The sequence below is a fragment of the Coturnix japonica genome, chromosome 28 (genome assembly GCF_001577835.2).
Source record: "Coturnix japonica isolate 7356 chromosome 28, Coturnix japonica 2.1, whole genome shotgun sequence".
In the NCBI taxonomy this organism is placed as follows: Eukaryota; Metazoa; Chordata; class Aves; order Galliformes; family Phasianidae; genus Coturnix; species Coturnix japonica.
The window spans coordinates 2,340,703-2,359,572 of record NC_029543.1 but is presented as its reverse complement, the minus strand read 5'-3'; the positions used below and the strand labels follow the sequence as shown (position 1 = coordinate 2,359,572).

Below are 18,870 nucleotides of genomic sequence, written 5' to 3'. Positions count from 1 at the left end.
GACGTGGGTGGGACCGAATGTGAGGGAGTGGGAATAGAGGGGGGGGGTCGGGGGGGGTTTGGGGAGGGGGTTGAGGCTGGGAGGATTTGGGAAACAATGAGGTTTGGGGGGTTGGGCGTTTTGGAGGACGGGGGGGATGCGGGGTATGGGGAAATGGGGCGATAGGGTATGGCTGATGGAATGGGGGGGGGGTCCAAGCTGGGCTGGGGGCGGCTCGGAGGTGGTCATCCCCCCCCCCCCCCTAAAAAGGGCCGGGGGCGGCAGAAGGCTGGGTGCGCTTTGCCATGGCAACGCCGCATCCCATCCTCACTCGCAGCGCCTCGCGGCAGCACTAGCCCCCCCCCTCACACCCCACAACCACTGACCCCTTGCCCACTCTAAGTGCAGCCCCCCACATAACCAGCACCACCACAACCCCCCCACCACAACCCTCCCACCATCTCTTCCCCTTCCGCCATCCTATTCCGCCCCTCCCGAAGCCCATCCCATCAGCACCTCCATCCCACCCCCCCACACCAACACTCCCCCCTCCCCCCAACGATGCACGGCAGCAGCAGCCCGGCCGCCTCTCCTCTATTTAATGCTCATTTCTGATCCATCCAATACAGCACCGCAGTGGGGCCATTCACCCCCCCCAGACAAACAACACAACAGCCCCAAGTCCATAAGGGGATAATATGGAGGGGGGGGGCTCACGTTGACACCCCCCCCAACAGTGATAAATAACGACCCTCAGGACCGTGCTGGGGTTGCTCAGCTTTTTCTTTACCTTTTTTTTCCCCCCCCTTCTTTTTTTTTCAGTTTCTTTTTCTTAAAAAGTCATTACAAAAAGAGCCATAGAGGAGCCCCCCCCACCCCCCTCACCCCAACACCCCCCCCCCCATGTTAGTGTTTGCCCTCTATGTAGGGCTGGAGGGTGGGCGGGGGGGGCACACATTCTTATCCCCCCCCCATCACCCCCAAATCTCCCCTTAATACCAGCACATGGCATTGGGTTCCTTCACAGCCTTCCAGCACTGCAGGGATATGGGGGGGGGGGGGGTTCTGAACCCCCCCAACCCACTGCAGGCAGGGATTTGCCACCAGTGCCATGAGCTGCCAGTGCTCAGCTCACACTGCATGGGGACAAGAGGGGACACAGACTTGGGGGGGGGGATTTGTCCTTCATGTCATAGATGAGGGCATAGTGGAAGGGGGGGGGAGGATGGTGCAGCCAAGCCCCTGCCCCCCCCCACCTGCAGTGTGTGGCAGTGTGTGCACAGGGGGTGGTGATCAAGCTGTGCTGTAGTGCCATAGGGGCAGCCAACGCAGCCCCACAGCCATGGGGTGCCATAAAGGAGCTTGGCACCCTCAGCAGCCTAAAGGTTGGGGCTGTTGGTACCCCGGGGTGGGGGGCAGTAGTGGCTTATCAGGGTGGTGGGGGGGGGGTAGGGGTGAGGATAGGGACAGCAAGAGACAAAAAACATTCTACCCTGTTTGATTGAGTGTGGCTCGAGCCCCACACCCAGCCCCCCATCCCTGGGTGCAGAGTGGCAGCGTGTAGCATGTGTGGGTGCTGTGGGACCCCCAGCCCCTCAAGCCAGGATGGAGAGGGTGGGCAGGACCCCCATCCCTCCCCTCCAATGCACAGCAACCTCCAGTCCCCATGCAGGGATGGAAGGGGTGTGCAGAGGAGGAAGAGGGTGGGGATGAAGCCCTCCCCCCCATCCTGCTCAGAACTCCACCTTGCAGGCAGGGAAGGTCTCATCCTGCATGGCCACCGTGCTGTTGCTGCCCAGCACCGTGATGCCCAACTCCTGCTGCCTCTCGTGGGTCTCCTGGTACCACTCGTGCATCACCAGTGAATCAAAGGTGGGGATCAACGTCACCTGGGGGGGCAACAACAGCAGCACGTCACCACCACGACCCCCAGAGCAGCACCCCATGGGGAACACGAAGGGGAAGGTCCCATGTGTTCCCCGTCTATTTGGGGCTTCATCCCATGTGTTTCCTATCTACTGGGGGGGGTCTGGGGGGGTCTTACCTGAGTGTCGGTGCCCCACTGGTGCTTGCCAGCCAGCAGCGCATCCAGGATGGGCCTCAGGACCCCCTCCTTCAGGTGGTCGTCGCCGCTCACCACGTAGCAAAGGGAACGGACGCGGCGGAAGAATTCCTCATCCACCGTACGGGCGCTCCAAGATCCAGGCAGGTAGGCCAGGTCCACGTACACCGGGGGGCCCTGGGGGGCTGCAGCCCTCGAGCCTGTGGGGATGGAGAGGTGATGCTGGGGGTGGCCCCTTCCCTTATCCCACCCCCACCCCACACTCCCAGCCCCATACCTGCAGGGGATGCCCGTCCGGCTCCCATTGGTGCTTTGAATCCAGCGCTGCGCATGGTCCCTGTGCCACTGGGGGGGCCCTTCTTGTCGCTGGGGGGCAGCCGGGCCTTGTCCCCTGTGGGCCCCTTGCCCTTGGGGGCCAGGCTGGCTGATTTAGGGCCGTCGGGTTTGGGGGCGGTGGGTGCTGTGCCCACACGGGATGTGGTGCGCTTGGCCTTGCCAAGGGGGGGCTCCTTCTTGGGCAGCGCCTCGGGGTCCACCATGCAGATGCCGGGCTGGGCGGGGAGGGGGCAGGGGTCCTTCATGGGGGCTGGCAGTGGGTCACGGGCTCTGGGTGGGCCACGGTGAGGCTGCTCCGAGTCCTCGTCTGACTCCAACCCATCAGCCAGCAGAGAGGGGCAGTCCTCAGTGGCGGGGGGCACGTCGGAGTCAGAGAGGGTGGGCAGCGACTCGCTGACCGAGGTGGGGGGGGTCTCACCCACAGGCTGCGGGGGGGGCCGGCCGCGATGTGGGGCTGGGGGCTGCAGCTCCTGGGAGGGGTCGCTGTCCGACAGGTCGCGGGGGCTGACGGCGGGTGAGCGGCCGGCTTTGGGGTGCTCAAACTCACAGGGGGACACCAAGCACAGGTCCACGTCGTGGGGTGAATCGGAGCGGCGGCCGTGGCGTGGAGCTGGGGGGGGGTGCGGGTGGTGGCAAGGTCTCAATGGCAGCGACAGCCCCCCACCCTTGGCAGGGTCAGGCTCTGGCGTGGCGCGGGGCCGCATGCTCTCCTCCTGCGGGGACTCATTGACCGGTGGCAGAACCTGCTCAAAAGACACCGACAGCGACTCGTCCACCTCGGTGGAGTGAGGGGAGCCCACCTCGGCCGGCAGCGACGGGGTGGTGATGGTGGGGGACACGTCGGGGACGTCGTCCTTGAAGGGGCTGAGGGACAGGCAGCCTGCCTGCTTCTCACTGCCGTCCTGCGGGGCTCTGTTAGGTGCCCAAGGGTTGGGCTGCGTGTTGGCACCCGGATCCTCACCGCCATCCTCCACCGGGGACTGATGGAACGGAGTGTGCCCGGCGCTGGCGGGCCCCGAGCTGCCCGGGGACATCATCTCCAGGGTCTTCTCCTCGGAGCTGCCGCAGGGATCCTCGCTGCCTTCGGGGCCGGGGGGCAGCAGCCCGGTGGGTGTCAGGTCAAAGTTGACGCTGCGCTCGCTCCTGGGGGTCTTTGCCAATGGGGATGGGGGTCCAACAGCCCTCCAGGGGCTGCCCTCGGGGTAACGGAAGCGTTGGGGGCTCTCGGGGTCCTCCATGCCGTTCTCCACACAGCTGGGCTCTGAGCCCCTCCCGGCCCCTCCGTTCTCCATCGGCGATGGCTCCAGCTCGCTCTCAGCCGTGGTGATGCCTTCATCCGGCGACTCCTCCTTCTTCCTCCTCCCCTCAGCATCCAGCGCCATGTCTTCAGGGGAGGAAGGCTTGGAGCCCTCCGTCGGCCCCGGCTCCTTCTTGCCACCTGGCTCCTTGCTGCCTTTGGCCTTGGGTTTCTCTGGCTCCTTCTTCAGGGTGGTTCTCTTGATGCTCCCAGCTTTGACCAGCGGTTTGCGGGCATCGGGCACCGGCGTTTTCCGTGCTGGGGGCTTTGCAGCAGCCTTGGGCTCAGCCTTGCTGTCCTTCGTGTCCTTCCGCAGCGTCTCTGCCTTCACGTCCTTCTTCACAGCCTTCACCTCCTTCTTTGGTTCCAGCTTCCCTTCGGCGCTCTCCTCCTTCTTCAATGGTTTCTTCTCCTCCTTGCGGGGCACAGGATCTTTCTTGGGCACCGCTTTCTCCTTGCTCACCTTTGGCTTTGCCTCCACCTTCAGCTTCTCCACAGAGGAGTCCTGCTTGGCAAGTTTGGCCCTCTCCTCCTCTGACCCTGCTCTGGCCACCTCCCCCAGCGCCTTTGGCTTCTCCTTGGTCCCCACCTTCACCTCCTTCCTCTCCACCGTTTTCAAAGCCTTCTCCTTGGGTACCCCGGCGTCCACCAGGCTGAGCTTGGAGGCAGACGCCAAACTCTCCTTGCTCTCCGTCCTCCTCTGCTTCAGCTGCTTGTCAGGTTGAGGTCCCTTCAAGTCATTCTTGGTGACCACGGGCTGCTTGAGGAACTCCAGGTGCTTCACCTTCTCCAGCCCCTCCAGGATACGCGCCTGGGGTGTGCAGCCAGGGAAGAGAACACGGATGATCTTCTCAGCGGGGTTGACGGGGTGCCAGACCAGCAGGGCACACACAGAGGTCAGGCATTGCAATGGCAGCTCCTGCTCCTCAGGGTACCCATTCCCCGACCAGTGCTGCAGGAGGAACTCCAGCTCCTTGGTGCCCTTCACTGGGTTCAACACATACATATCCAACCGCCCGACTCCCATCTTCTGGAAGAGGACGGTGGGCTCCACGCGGGGGCTGCTATCCCGTGCCAACGGGTTGGGGTGGATGCCCAGCTTCTCCAAATAATGCAGCGTCAATGCAGCTTCATCACAGCTCTTCAGCACCCGCGAGTTGCCCTCGATGGCCTTCAGCTTCTCGGAGGCATTGAGGAAGACGACACCCAGCTCTGGGGAGATGAGGTTACGGGCCCAATCGCCGTTGCCTTGTGAGCCCTGTGATGCTGGCTCCTCTTCCAGCTCAGCCAGCTTCCTCTGCAGGAGGCTGTTGATGCCAGGCAGGCTGTCGGTGCCCGCGTGCGTCACCAGGATGGAGTCGATGCGGTCCAGGTGCCTCACCAGCTTCCAGAAGGATGATTTGGGGTTGGAGCCGCCGTTCACCAGCACGTTGAAGCCATTAACGGCAAAGAAAGCAGAGTCCCCTCTCCCACCTGGGAAGATGTAGCAGCAGGGCTTGGAGAGCTTGAGGAAACCCACCATGGTGGGGGGCTCCAGGAGGTCGAAGGGGGACTGGGGCTCCAATGACTCCGAGAGGTACTCCATGAACTCCTCCAGCCCTTCCATCTCAGGCAGGATGCAGCCTGGGTTGTAGCGCAGCTCAATGAAGTCCTGCAGGTTGTGATGGTCCAAGCCCGAGTCCTTCCACTCCCCAAAGTCAGGGCAGCTGATGGTCAGCCTGGCTTTGGCTGAAGGGTCTGCGGAGCTCAGGATCTCCCCAACCTGTGAGGGGAGAGCTTCAGGCAGGGCCCTGCTCACACCAGGCAGCACCCAGGGTCCCTCTGTATAGGGCAGCTCCCTCCCCAACACACACCACGCAATCTCTGGGCCTTCACTCAGCCCTGCCTCACTCCCAGCTATAACTGTGTCCCCCAGTCTCCTTTATTGGGATTCAGAAAGCAGCCACCCTCCCACCAGCCTCATGCTGCAGAGGGAGGGATGCGCCCACAGCACAGACAGCTCCGCTCGCTCAGCCGAGACACCGCAGACGTGAGCAGACAGTGCCCCCCCCCTACAGCCCGGCCCCTCACCTCCTTGTCAGTGAAGATCTGGATGAAGTCCCGCAGCGAGAAGCAGCCGGTCTGCAGCATCAACTCTCCCGTCTCCTCCACGCAGGGCCCAGCAAACACCAGCAGCTTGTGCTGCGACACATCCGTGATGAGGTTGCGCAGCTGCAGGGGCGTGAGGACACGTGAGGATGCTGCCCCCCTGTTCCCCCTCACACACCTTTTACATCCCCCCCCCCCCTTCCCACTCACCTCATCACACAGCGACTTGTCGGAGGGGTTGAGCAGCACCAGGGTCTCCAGCACATCACCGCGGTGATGCAGGGTCCGCTGACCTGCAGGGACAGCAGCTGCCACCCATCCCTCCCCAAACGTGGCAGGATCATAAGGACAACCCCCCTATACCCCCCACCCCAGGCTGTGTGTGGGTCAGGGGGTGACATAGACATGCCCAGGATGGGGATAGAACCTGTTCACTTCCCCTACGGAAGAGGGACAGCTGCCAGCCGGGACAGCAGGGGATCTGCTGCACTTCCCATCTCCTTCCTGCTGCAGGAGGGGGGGCAGGAAAGGGAGCAGCCGGGTCCCCCAGAGGATCTCCATTGGCTTCAAGCAAACACCCACCCCCCCAGGAGCCAAACACAATGTGGACATGGGGTACCCCAGCCCCACCAAGGGGTGGTGAGCTGCAAACACACATGGGATGAGACACGCCGGCACCACAGTGACCACACAATCCCACCAGCATCCACCCTCAAGGGGAGGAATGAATGTGGCTGTTGGTGTAGGAAGCAGCTTCCCACGTGGGAATCACGGGGCTCAGCCCCAAACAGCAGCCAGGGATGGCTGAGATAAAGGTACAGACACATAAAGCCCCTTCACCACCACCACCATGTTGGCCTCTATGGCTGTGATGGCTGTCAGCACCTCCTCCCCAAATCCAGCTTCCAGAAGCAGCGAAATGCTTGTGTAGCAAAGAGCATCTCATCCCATCTCATCCCATCTCATCCCATCCCATCTCATCCCATCCCATCTCATCCCATCTCATCTCATCCCATCCCATCCCATCTCATCCCATCCCATCTCATCCCATCCCATCTCATCCCATCTCCTCTGGAGACGCATGAATTAATCACTGCCATGGGGTCAGGTAAGGACCGTGGCACTCAGCCCCATTGCTGTGCTGTCCCCAGCTCTAAGTGTCACCTCGGTACCTTTAACGATGCTGGAGAAGGTGGCGGAGTGACGGGAGACAAAGAGCTTCAGCTGCTCATCCAGGTTGCAGGAGGTCAGGTCGATGTCCCAGGAGCGGATACCTGCAGGATGGGCATTGCCTGCTGTCCCCATACACACAGCAGGCGACAGAACCCCACTGTCCCCACTCCTCACCCTCTCTATTCCCCACTGCAATCAATGGGGATAGAGTGGGGACTTGGGTGTGATGGTGGCACTGCTGGTGTGTGCTCTGTATGCCATGATGTGACTCACAACCCCAAACCCAAACCCTGAGGCTACGGCAGAGCCTTCCCAGCACCTCCTCAAAGGCGGTGCTAATGAATGGGATTAACGGGGTGAGAGCTGCCATAGAAGGGAAGGGAAGCCTCCAACCCATTGCAGCTCCAACTAATTGGACCTATAGAGCAGCTCCATCTCTCAGGGGGTCTTTGGAAGAGGAAGAAGGGGGGGGAAGGGCTGCCACCACCATCACTAACGGCTGCTGATGGCGCAATGAGCCGCAGTGTGGGGTTGCACAAAGAGCTGCTGGAGCCGTTCTCTAATGGTTCCCCATTGGCTTTGGTCCCCCCCCATAGTGACACATGGGTGTCCCCAGCGTTGGGCTGCTCCGGCATTGAGGTATCACAGCTCTGGGCTGGCAATGAGGGAGGAGCTAAGACCCCCCCCCAGCATCTCTTCCTACACAAAGCAGCCCCCAGGGATGGGAGGTGGGGGCAGATGGCTGGGACTAAAAGAGGGGGGGCAGATCACAAGGATATGGGGCAGATCACCAGGTTATGGGGCTGATCACCAGGATATGGGGCTGATCACCAGGATATGGGGCTGATCACAGGGATATGGGGCAGACCACAAGGATATGGGGCTGATCACAAGGATATGGGGCAGACCACAAGGATATGGGGCAGACCACAAGGATATGGGGCAGACCACAAGGATATGGGGCTGGACCCATAGATATGGGGCTGACCCATAGATATGGGGCTGACCCATAATGTGGGGCTGACCCATAGATATGGGGCAGACCACCAGGATATGGGGCAGATGGGGCAGATGGGGGAGATGGGGGAGGTGGGGGCAACATAGGAGATATAAGAGAACGGGGGCGGACCGCGGGGGTGGGCAGGCACTGATTGATGCTGGCGCTGCGTCCTCCCCCGAGCATCCATATGGAGGGGGGCGGTGCCCACAGCTCCCCCCACATCCCACGACGACCCCGCCCCAACGACCCCCCCCTTACTCCCCCTCCCCCCCCCTCAGGCCTTTTGATGTGGCCGGGCCCCGTCGATGGGGCCGCAATAGGATGCAATATACGGCTCACCTCGCTCCAGCTGCTGCAGGGCGGCCGCCAGCAGCCCCGGCCGGTGACATCCGCCACCCACGATCGCCAGCAGCGAGAAGCGGCGCGGCCCCACGGTCGGACCGGGAGGAGCCGCCGCCGCCACCGCCGTCGCCATCTTCGGCGCCCCCCGCAGCCGCGCTGCCCGCCCCCTTTAAGCCACGCCTACTTTTTGGCGTCAGCTCCGGCGAGCCACGCCCACTGACGTCACCGCTGGCCAATGGGAGGGCGAGGTGTGAAGGGAGAGAGGGTGGAGGGAGGGGTGGGCTTAAAAGGGCGATGGCGGGGTGGGGCCGTCGGGTGGGGCCCGGCTCTGGGACCATAGACTGCAGTGTATCATAGCGCTGGGTACGGCCCCATTGCATCCCTATTGCTCCCACCCCCCCACAGCTCGGTTTAGAGCCTGCAATGGCATCACTGAACCCCCAAATAGCAGAGCCAGGCGGTAGCAGAGGGTCCAAGTGGTTTAATGCGACCCCCAGGGATCGGTGAAGGCACTGAGATCAACGGAGAGAAGCAGATCTCAACGTGGGGAGGGGGCTGAGACCCATAGCCCCCCCCCCCCATATCACACAACACAGCATGAACCCAGCAGCATCCCAATAGACGGCAGCATCCCAATAGACGGCAGCATCCCAATAGACGGCAGCATCCTTGTTGTCCTCATCCCTTAGGAGCAATGCAGGATGTACAGGTTGCACACGGTGCCGGGGGGGCAGCTACAACGCTTCCCAAATCGAGCCCCCACCCGCACAGCACAGGGCTCCCCGAGGTGGCACTGTGAGATAAGAGCTGTCACTATCAGCAACAGGCCTGGGTGCCCCCCCCCCCCCAAAGACCCCCCCAAAGACCCCCCCGGCCCTACCGAGGGGACCCTGCCCGGTTTCTTGGTGCTCGGTGGCATCTCCCTGTGTCGCAGTTTCTCCAGCACCTCCTGCAGCGCCTCAACGCCGGCACCTCTGGCATCGACCCCTCGGGGCAGGAGCTCAATGGGCAGAGAGAGAACAAAGAGGTGAAAGCTGCTCATCCCCACACCCCATTCCCACGTGGATGGCCCTTTTCTAACCCAAGCTATGAGATAAGCTCCAAAAACCACCCAGGTTCCAACACCACGGACCCCCCCGTCCTTAAAACCCTGCCAACGTCCCCCCAATGAGGGGTACATACAGCAGGGACCCCCCCCCAGCCCCCAGCCCTCAGCCCCCAGCCCTCAGCCCCCTACCAGCTCTGGCTCCTGACGATGTGGGGCTGCCCACAGCCCTCGTTCCCCCCCATTGCCCAGCGGGACGAGGCCGGCGCTGGCTGCACAGAGCAGGCAGAGCCACGCAGTGCCCATCTTCCAACGTCCATCCCCAACAATGCGGGGCTCAGCTGCCTTTATCCCCCCCCTCAACAGCCCGTGGGTGGTGGGCAAACACCCACTGACGCAGGCAGGGTCTCCCTCCTCACCCCATAGTCTGTCTATGGGCTGTGTCCCCCCCCCCCCAACAATAACCCAACACTGTGCTGAGCGAGGGGAGACATCCCTGCGGTGCCATCCCTTGGGATGTGGATGAGCCATAGGATGGACGTCAGCGCTGTGTGCAGCCCGGGGGCCAATTCATTGAGCAAACACAGCTATGGGGGGGGGGCTGCACCTCGAGGCGGGGGGGCAGGAGGAGGCAGGAACGACCCCCCCCCCTCCTCCTCCTCCTCCTCCTTAATGCCAATGGCTGCAGCCTCAGGACCCCCAAATGGGCACTGCTTTGCCCCCCCCCAAGGCTTCAAAGCCCCCCATCCCTACCCCACATCAGGGCTGTATTGAGCTGACAGGTCCCTCCAAGCCCCCCCATGCCCCCCTATGAGTGTGGGGCTCCATCTGAAGCTCAATAAGGGGAGGGGTCCCACATTACAGCCCCCCCCCCCCCAGCCCCACGCTGCTTAAGCCGAGGCCGCGGCCTGGCCGCTCTACACGTGACTCCAAGCCCCGCCCCCTCTCCTCGTCACGCGGTGCATTCTGGGTAACGCAGTTCTCCCCCGCCCTCAAAGCGGAAGTGGCTGCGAGCTTCGCCTCCATTTCCCATCGTGCATCGCGGAAGCAGCGAGTTGTGGGTAGAGCGCCCCCTACCGGCGGGCAGCGCTGGAGGACTGACACAACTCCGGCCACCAGGGGGCGCTCAATGCGCAGAGTGGGCGGGTGGGCGACCCCCAAATCCCCCCCCCTAAATAACACGGAGAGACCCCCGGCATCACAACGTGTCCCCATATCATTGCATGGCTGCGAACAGCACCTGGGGGGGGAAATGAATGGGGACGGGGGGGAGATGAATGGGGGGAGGGGGTGATTAATGGGGGGGGGGGGGTAGTTTCGGGGCGGGGGTTTCCCCGCTCCCACGCGCGCCCCACGTGGGATTTTCGCGCCACGCACCAATCCCCGCGCTTTTCCATTCAGCGTTCAGCCAATAGGAAGAGAGGGGGGCGGGGGCGCGCCACGGCGGGGTATAAAAGGAGGCGGCGGAGCGAGGGGCGGCTCAGAGCGATCGTGGAGCTGAAGGGAGCGGGGATATCGCGATAGAGGAGAACGAGGAGGGAGATATCGCGACTGGAGGGATCGCTATTGAAGATATCGCGACTGGGACGCTGTGACTGCGGCGGCCCCGCCGCTCGGATTAACTGTCGTCGGGCTTCTGTGCCGTCCTTTGGATTATATCGCGATATGACATTGGAGGAGCTGCTGCCGTGCGATAGCCCGAGGTGGGTATAGGGGATGGGGTGGGATAAGGGGCTTCCTGCCCTGCTGAGCCCCTCACTGTAATGGGGTGTAATGGGATGTGGGATGTAATGGGGTGTAATGGGGTGTAATGGGGTGTAATGGGGTGTAATGGGATGTAATGGGATGGGATGCGGGGTTTCTGGCCCTATTGAGCCCCACATTGATGGCGTTGTGCCCCGCAGGATGTAATGGGGTGTAATGGGGTGTAATGGGATGTAATGGGGTGGGATGCGGGGTTTCTGACTCTATTGAGCCCCGTATTGATGGCGTTGTGCCCCGCAGGATGTAATGGGGTGGGATGGGATGGGGTATAATGGGGTAGGATGGGGTATAATGGGATGTAATGGGATGGGATGTGGGGTTTCCTGCCCTATTGAGCCCCGCATTGATCGCGTTGTGCCCCGCAGGATTTAATGGGGTGTAATGGGGTGGGATGCGGGGTTTCCTGCCCTATTGAGCCCCGCATTGATGGCGTTGTGCCCCGCAGGATGTAATGGGGTGTAATGGGGTGGGATGCGGGGTTTCCTGCCCTATTGAGCCCCGCACTGATGGCGTTGTGCCCCGCAGGATGCGCGCTGTCGGAGCGGCGGTGGAGCGGCTGTTGGCGGCGGCGCAGCGCAGCGCTCGGCTCAGCGTGGGGGTCTATGAGGCCGCGAAGCTGCTGAACGCGTGAGTGCAGGGGGGGGGTGTCAATTTGGGGGGGGTCCAGGGGGTTCGTTTGGGGGTGGGAGGGTCTGGGGGGTCCGTTTTTGGGTGGGGGGTTCGGCCTGTTTGCTGCCGGCAATGGGGTGTCTGGGGGCACGTGGGGGCTGTGGGGTGGTAGATCAATGTGAGGAGGGGGGTTAATTTGGAACCTGGGGGGGTGACTATATATACAGCAGCCCCCACCCTCACTGAGCTCAAAGGGGGCTGTATCACCTACACCATTGTGACACCCCCCCCCTCAATTATCCATATAGGGACCCTGACAGCGTGGTGCTGTGCGTGTTGGCCACGGACGAAGAGGACGAAGGTGATATCGCCCTTCAGATCCATTTCACGCTGATCCAGGCGTTTTGTTGTGATAACGACATCCATATCGTGCGTGTAGCCGGGATGAGGCGCCTGGCGGCTGTGCTGGGAGAACCGGCACCGGGAGCCGAACCTCGGGATCTGCATTGTCTGCTGGTCACGGTGAGTTACACGGTGATGACGTGGGGCTGCACTGAGTCAGATGGGGGTGGGGATGAGAGACACGAGTGGCACCGGCTGCTGGTTGTGTTGGTGCCATCGTTGTGCCAGGCTGATGTCATTGTGCTTGTATGATGGGATGGAGATGATGCTGAGTCCTATTGTGGGGTCGGTGTGGCTTAATGCCATGCTATCACTGTGCCATGGGATGGATGTTGTGCTGTGATGGGGTCATTGCTGGGCTGTGTCCCATTGGGGTGTTATAGTGTCATAATGGCATCACTGTGCCTTGTGCCAAGGCATTGCTGTGCCATGGTGCCATGTCCCATCCTGGTATTACAATGCCATAATGCCATCCCCATCCTTGTGCCATGGTATCACTGTGCCATGCCAGTGCCTTTGCTGTGCCATAACGGTCCCATAATGGGGTCATATAGTGCTATAATGCCATCTCCATCCTTATGCTGTGCCATCCTTGTGCCAAGGCATTGCTGTGCCATTGTGCCATGCCCCATCCTGGTATTACAGTACCATAATGCCATCACCATCCTTGTGCTGTGCCATTACTGTGCCAAGGAATCATTGTGCCAAGCCAATGCCACTGCTATGCCATGGTGCCATGACTGTGCCATAATGGTCCCATAATGGGGTCATATAGTGCTATAATGCCATCTCCATCCTTATGCTATGCCATCACTGTGCCATGCCAATGCATTGCTGTGCCCTTGTGCCATAACAGCACCATGTCCCACCCTGCTGTCACAGTGCCATAATACCATCACCATCCATATCTGCTGTCCCCATGCCATGGTGGTGCCCCCAACCCCATAGCCACGCACTGTGCCATCCCTATACCCCCCATCCCATCTGCATGCATTAATCCCATCTCTGTTCTCTCCCCCCCCAGATGCCCCATGCAGACGCCTGGCAGAGCCACGGCTTAGCAGAGGTGGCCAAATACTGCACCGAGAGCCGGGATCGCAACCAATGGGTTCCCGTGGTCAGGCTGCAGGAGCGTTGAGCTCAGCATGGAGCTGGAGAGCAGAGCTGAGGGCAGCACGGAGCCACCCCAGCACCCTGAGCACAGAGATGGATATACCTGAGCAACCAGAGGGGATGGAGGGAGAGCAGCGCCTGGCACAGCATGGGCACAGCTTATGGGGCTGAGCCCTGGGCGGCCGTGGGGCGCACAAGGTCCTGTTTTGGGGTGGGGGGGTCCCTTTGGGGTCCCTGTGAGCGCCCATGGAGCACTCGGTGCCTTTTGGTGATGGAGGAGGAACGGATTGAGCCCGATGTCGTCCTGGTGCTGGATGTGGATGGAGGCGCCACGCTGGGTTTGGCTGCTTTGATTTCTTTTTGCACTTGAGCCAAGAAGGGGAAGATCCTGAGCTGAACCCCAACCCACCACAGACTCTATGACTCTATTCTTGGACTGACTGCAGAACAAACTTGGGGCTTTTTTTTTGGGGGGGGGGGGGGTTGTCCCAATAAATTTTCTAAGCTCGCTGCTCTGTGTCCATCCCTTCCCTACCCCCCCCAAACCCCCTTCCATGGCACCCTATGGGTGAGCCCCCCCCTATCACCCTCCATGGCACCCTATGGATGCCCCCCCCATCACCCTCCATGGCACCCTATGGATGGGCCCCCCCCCCCCCCCCCTGTGGGGCCCCCCCCCCCCCCATCACCGTCCATGTCACCTTATGGGTTTGGGTGCCACCCTATGGGTGTGGGTGGCCCCATTGCCCTCTCATTCCAACCCACCCCCCCCCCCGGTGGTTTTGAGGTGGGGGGGTTCCCAACCACAACGCAGAGCTGGGAAATCCCATACAGAAGTGCCTTAAGGGATCCCCCCACCCACACAGCCCTCCCACCTGGAATCCCCCCCCCCCTTCATCACTCCTTCCTGCAGCCTTGGGGCTATAAGAGAAGGGGGGTCCCACCCCCTCCATTGCATTGGCAGCCCCCATTGCCCTGCTTATGGGGGGGGGTTTGGGGGGGGGACACACCTCTATGCTGGGGGAACTAAGGCATTAAGTGGAGCTGCAGCTGCTCAGGCATGCAATGCATGCACCATAGCAATGCATGCACCATAGCGATGCATGTGGACCATGCACGTGTGCAGCTGACGTGTGTGCACACACACCCGACCCCAGCTGTGCACACAGGGACACGGCGTCCCTGCAATGGGGCCGTTGCCCTCCTCGTCCTATACGAGCTGACCCACATTACAGCAGGTTGGGGGGGTATAAAGGGGCTGAAGACCCCCCCCAAACTCATCGCAGCGCTGACTCAGCGCCACGAGGAGTCCCGGTGACCCCCCCCCTTAAGTTCTTAAAGCCCATCGTCACCGCTGAGTCACTACAAGGGGGGGGATGGGGATGGGGATGGGGGGGGACCCGCAGCTCCGGGATGCGGTGGGGAAACTGAGGCCCGGAGCCGCAGCTGACGGCAATGGGGAGGCTGAGGGCTCCATATCCCCCCCCCCCTTTATCCCCTTTCTCTCCCTTCTCTCCCCCCCCCGGCGCTGTGTGGGCTCGGCTGAAGCATCTCAGCCATCCCAGGAACGCGGCGGCAGCTGCAGCTCCCCGAGGTGCGGCCGCCGTCCAGGAAAGTAGAGAATGGAACAAACCCCCCCCCCCACAGACGGGTCACAGTGACGGGAATGAGGGGGGGGGGAGGAAGCAGCCCCCAACCCGGACCGGGATGAGAACCCACCCCGAGGGATGAACCGAGAGCAGGAGGTGCCGCCCCCGGAGCTTCTCCTTGGGGTCCACCACCCACAGCCCCAGACCTATCCGACCCCCAGCCCTCCCCCATCCCATCCCATCCCATCCCATCCCATCCCATCCCATCCCATCCCATCCCTATCCCATCCCATCCCATCCCATCCCATCCCATCCCATCCCATCCCTATCCCATTTCCCCCCCCCAGTCCCCATCCCATATCATCCCCATATCATCCCCATATCATCCCCATATCATCCCCATATCATCCCCATATCATCCCCATCTCCATCCCACAAACATCCCATCTACATCCCATTTTCCTCCCCCAATCCCCATCCCATCCCCAACTCCATCCCATATCAACCCATAAACATCCCATCCCCATCCCATTTCCCCCCCGCAAGTCCCCATCTCATCCCATCCATCCCATCCCATCCCATCCCATGCCCATCCCATCCCCATCCATCCCATCCCATCCCATCCCACCCCAATCCCAATCCCACCCCATCCCCATCCCCATCCCATTTCCCTCCCAAATCCCTATCCCATCCCTTATCATCCCATAACCATCCCATCCCATTCCCATCCCTCCCCCATCCCCATCTTCATCCCATTCCCCCCCCCCAACCCCCACTTCTACCGCCATCCCATCCTCATCTCCATCCCATCCCATCCATCCCATCCCATCCCATCCCATCCCATCCACATCCATTTCCCCCTCAATCCCCATTCCATCCCACCTCATCCTGTTATCATCCCATCCCATTTCCCTCCCCCAAATCCCCATTCCCATCCCATCCCTCCCCCACCACCATCCCCCCCCCCAATACGTGGGACCCACTGGCAAATGAAAAGGACGCATTTATGTCTCAATCGATTTCACTTCTCAATGGCCGACCCCTAGCCCCAACCCCTCCCGAACCCCCGCACGGCAGCGGGTCGCTCTAATGGCACAACAGCAAGAAGGAGAAACACCCCCCCATAACCCCCCTTACCCCGCCTCCCCCCATCCCACCCCCCCCCCTCCCCAATTCCACCATCGGTGTGGGCACCGAGGGCAGAGTTTGGCAAATGAGAATCAATGGAGCAGAGAGGAACCAAAGAGAAGAGCTGGGGGGGGGGGTGATTAAAAACGAGGGGGAGAGGGGGGGTTTCTCGCCTTACAAAGAGACACCGTCAGCCCCACGGCAGCCCCAGCTCTGCCCCACAGCGCTGCTGTCACCAATGCACCCCCCCAGCGTGGCAATGGGGCAGCAGCTCTGTGGGGATGTGACCAGCGGGTGTGCGGTGGGGGTTGGAACCTTAGGGATGCATGGGGACCTATATGGACCCCCATAGGCACATATGGGCCCATACGGAACCCCACAGACCCATGGGGACTCAGCTGGACCCAGATGGATCAGCACAAAGCCATGTGGACCGTCTGGACCCACATGGACCCACAAGGACCCATATGGACCCACACAGATTCATAGGGAACCAAATGGACCCAAATGGACCCAAATGGACCCAAATGGACCCAAATGGACCCAAAAGAGCCCATATGGACCCATATGGACCCATACAGACCCATGGACCCACACAGATCCACAAGGACCCACAGGGACCCATATGGACCCATACAGATCCATAGGGACCCAAATGGACCCATAGGGACCCATATGAACCCATGGACCCACAAGAGCCCATATGGACCCATAGGATCCCATATGGACCCATAGAGCCCCACTGAGACCCATAGGATCCCATATGGACCCATAGAGCCCCACTGAGACCCATATGGACTCATACAGTCTTAATATGGACCCGTGGACCCACACAGACCCATAGGGACCCACCTGGATCCACAAGGACCCATGGACCCACACAGAACCAGATGGATCCATGGACCCACACTGACCCATAGGGACCCACTTGGACCCACACAGACCCATATGGACTCATATGGACCCAATATGGTCCCGTGGACCCACACAGACCCATAGGGACCCACCTGGACCCACACAGACCCATATGGACTCATATGGACCCATGGACCCACAGAGACCCAGCTGGACCCACACGGACTCTCCTGGACCCCCCTGGGCAGAGCACTGTTGGCAGGTGTGGGGCAGGCAGGGCTGTGGGGGGCACGGGGCTGCTCTCTGCCCCCATCCACCAGCTATAGCACCATGCACTGGTCTCTAACATAGAGGAAGAATCAGCAATCCGGAGTAGAAAAATAAGGCTGGAGCTGGACTAGATTAAGGACAGAGGAAACCCCTTCCTAGAGAGGAGGACAACCTGCAGCACAACCCGGAGCCGTGGGGCTGGAGTTCAGAGCTCAGCCATGGGGGTCAAGGGAGGGTGGAGGGGTGGAGGGGGGGGGTGCAGCAATGTGGGTCAATGTGGGGTGATGTGGGGCTGGCTGCACCCAGAACCCCCCCCACTCCATGCCCCCCTGTGGTTTATCAAGCTGTGTTATGGGGTGCTTTGTTGTGGGGGGGGGGGTTGGCCCCATTGCTTTACACAGCAGCTCTCACCTCCCCCCCTACACCATCCCCAAGGCTGCACCCTGCAATGCGGACAGAGGGGCTCAGCCCCACACCCAGCCCCACACCCAGCCCCACACTCTCCCTTTGCCCCCCTCTCCCATCCCGCTGGCCATCACCAAACCAAACCCATCCATTCCTCCCCCACCCCACCACCTCTGCTTTGAAAACAAACCCCCTCCCACCCCACAACCCCCCCAACCCAAACCCCCAACCCCCCCCCCCTTTAGGTTTGTTTCTTATTAACTTGGTTAATATTCACCCCTCTGCTCCGCTCCCTTTACCACCACCCCAACCTGCAGAGCCCGATGTGGGGCAGCCCTACAACCTCTGCTTGGCCGTTACCCTACAGCCAGTGGGTCCGGCCCTGCCCTGCTTTGGGGGGCACAGATTAAAGCTGGGGTGGCTATAGGATGGTGCAAGGTTTTTTGTCCTTAAAGGGGTTCTCGGATGCAGGAACCCCAACCAGCAGTGGGTCGCTCCGGGCATGTTGCTCACAGTAATTCATCAGCTCCGATGAAGCTTTGGAGACCTGGAAGGGAGAGGAAGGAAAAGGGGGGGTTCAATGGGTGCCCCTGACCCCAATGTGACTCTCCCTATGGCTGGGACTATTGAAGTTTGGGGCCAACCTGCTTATGGGGGTCCCTTTACTATGGGGGTTCATATGGGGTCCCTGTGATATGGAGATACCCCCCTCCATAGGGATTCATAGGGATCCCTGTGCTATGGGGGTCTCTGTGTTATGGGAGTCCATAGGGATCCCTATGCTATGGGGGTCCGTAGGGGTCCCTATGCTATGGGGGTCCATAGATAGCCCTATGCTACAGGGGTCCCTCTCATATGGGGGTCCATAGGGGTCCCTATGCTACAGGGGTATCCCCATTATGGGGGTCCATAGGGGCCTCTGTGCTATGGGGGTCCCTGTGTTAAGGGGGTCCATAGGAGTCCCTATGCTATGGGGGTGCCTGTGTTATGGGGGTCCATAGGGATCCCTATGCTACAGGGGTCCATAGGGGTCCCTAATGCCACAGTGGTCCCTCCCCTATTGGGGTCCATAGGGGTCCCTATGCTACAGGGGTCTCTCCTATATGGGGGTCCATAGGGATCCCTCTGCTACGTGGGCCCATGGGGGTCCATGTGCTATGGAGACACCCCCTCTATGGGGGTCCCTGTGCAACAGGGGTCCCTCCAGAGGGGTCCACGTGCAATAGGGCTCCATAGGGCTCCCATAGGACTCCATAGAGCTCCATAGGGCTCCACAGGGCTCCCATAGGGCTCCCATAGGGCTCCATAGGGCTCCCATAGGACTCCATAGGGCTCCATAGGGCTCCCATAGGGCTCCATAGGACTCCATAGGGCTCCCATAGGGCTCCATAGGGCTCCATAGGGCTCCATAGG

At 61.2% G+C, this 18,870-nt stretch overlaps 4 protein-coding genes across 5 annotated transcripts in view; 1 reads left to right on the top strand and 3 right to left on the bottom strand.

The window, feature by feature from the left end:
- Positions 1–558: 558 nt before the first annotated feature.
- Positions 559–8,457, bottom strand: MAP1S (microtubule associated protein 1S). Its single transcript, XM_015886274.2, has 7 exons — positions 8,275–8,457; positions 6,935–7,036; positions 5,973–6,055; positions 5,745–5,885; positions 2,319–5,436; positions 2,024–2,241; positions 559–1,868 (listed from the first exon to the last, which is right to left on the bottom strand). Exons 1-7 carry the CDS (start codon positions 8,408–8,410, stop codon positions 1,713–1,715), a joined length of 3,954 nt encoding a protein of 1,317 aa, XP_015741760.1. The 5' UTR covers positions 8,411–8,457; the 3' UTR covers positions 559–1,712.
- Positions 8,458–8,745: 288 nt separating this feature from the next.
- Positions 8,746–9,907, bottom strand: LOC107325477 (cocaine- and amphetamine-regulated transcript protein-like). Of its 2 annotated transcripts, XM_015886380.2 has the most exons (3): positions 9,515–9,907; positions 9,158–9,277; positions 8,746–9,070 (listed from the first exon to the last, which is right to left on the bottom strand). In XM_015886380.2, the coding sequence occupies exons 1-3, from the start codon at positions 9,851–9,853 to the stop codon at positions 8,963–8,965; spliced, it is 567 nt and encodes a 188-aa protein (XP_015741866.1). In that variant the 5' UTR covers positions 9,854–9,907; the 3' UTR covers positions 8,746–8,962. The 2 variants fall into 2 exon arrangements, with proteins under 2 accessions (XP_015741866.1, XP_015741867.1); XM_015886381.2 differs by lacking the exon at positions 9,515–9,907 and having other exon boundaries at positions 9,158–9,443.
- Positions 9,908–10,785: 878 nt separating this feature from the next.
- On the top strand, positions 10,786–13,720 carry GADD45B (growth arrest and DNA damage inducible beta). The gene is made up of 4 exons (XM_015886384.2): positions 10,786–11,025; positions 11,612–11,713; positions 12,004–12,217; positions 13,122–13,720. The coding sequence occupies exons 1-4, from the start codon at positions 10,988–10,990 to the stop codon at positions 13,233–13,235; spliced, it is 468 nt and encodes a 155-aa protein (XP_015741870.1). The 5' UTR covers positions 10,786–10,987; the 3' UTR covers positions 13,236–13,720.
- Positions 13,721–16,721: 3,001 nt separating this feature from the next.
- Positions 16,722–18,870, bottom strand: part of GNG7 (G protein subunit gamma 7) — a 25,054-nt gene continuing 22,905 nt past the window's right edge. The window contains exon 4 of the mRNA XM_015886388.2: positions 16,722–18,004. Coding sequence (XP_015741874.1) covers positions 17,879–18,004 — 126 coding nt within the window. The 3' untranslated portion in view covers positions 16,722–17,878. The remainder of the gene's footprint in view (positions 18,005–18,870) is intronic.

Coding starts and splice junctions, on each gene's coding strand:
- MAP1S (XM_015886274.2), bottom strand. CDS start 8,410: ATGGCGACGGCGGTGGCGGCGGCGGCTCCTCCCGGTCCGACCGTGGGG. Junction 7,037..8,274: donor CCTGCAGCAGCTGGAGCGAG/GTGAGCCGTATA, acceptor CCCATCCTGCAG/GTATCCGCTCCTGGGACATC. Junction 5,437..5,744: donor AGATCTTCACTGACAAGGAG/GTGAGGGGCCGG, acceptor CTCCCCTCACAG/GTTGGGGAGATCCTGAGCTC.
- LOC107325477 (XM_015886380.2), bottom strand. CDS start 9,853: ATGGCTCATCCACATCCCAAGGGATGGCACCGCAGGGATGTCTCCCCT. Junction 9,278..9,514: donor ATCGTCAGGAGCCAGAGCTG/GTAGGGGGCTGA, acceptor CTGCCCATTGAG/CTCCTGCCCCGAGGGGTCGA. Junction 9,071..9,157: donor AACCGGGCAGGGTCCCCTCG/GTAGGGCCGGGG, acceptor CTTATCTCACAG/TGCCACCTCGGGGAGCCCTG.
- GADD45B (XM_015886384.2), top strand. CDS start 10,988: ATGACATTGGAGGAGCTGCTGCCGTGCGATAGCCCGAG. Junction 11,026..11,611: donor CTGCCGTGCGATAGCCCGAG/GTGGGTATAGGG, acceptor TGTGCCCCGCAG/GATGCGCGCTGTCGGAGCGG. Junction 11,714..12,003: donor GCCGCGAAGCTGCTGAACGC/GTGAGTGCAGGG, acceptor TTATCCATATAG/GGACCCTGACAGCGTGGTGC.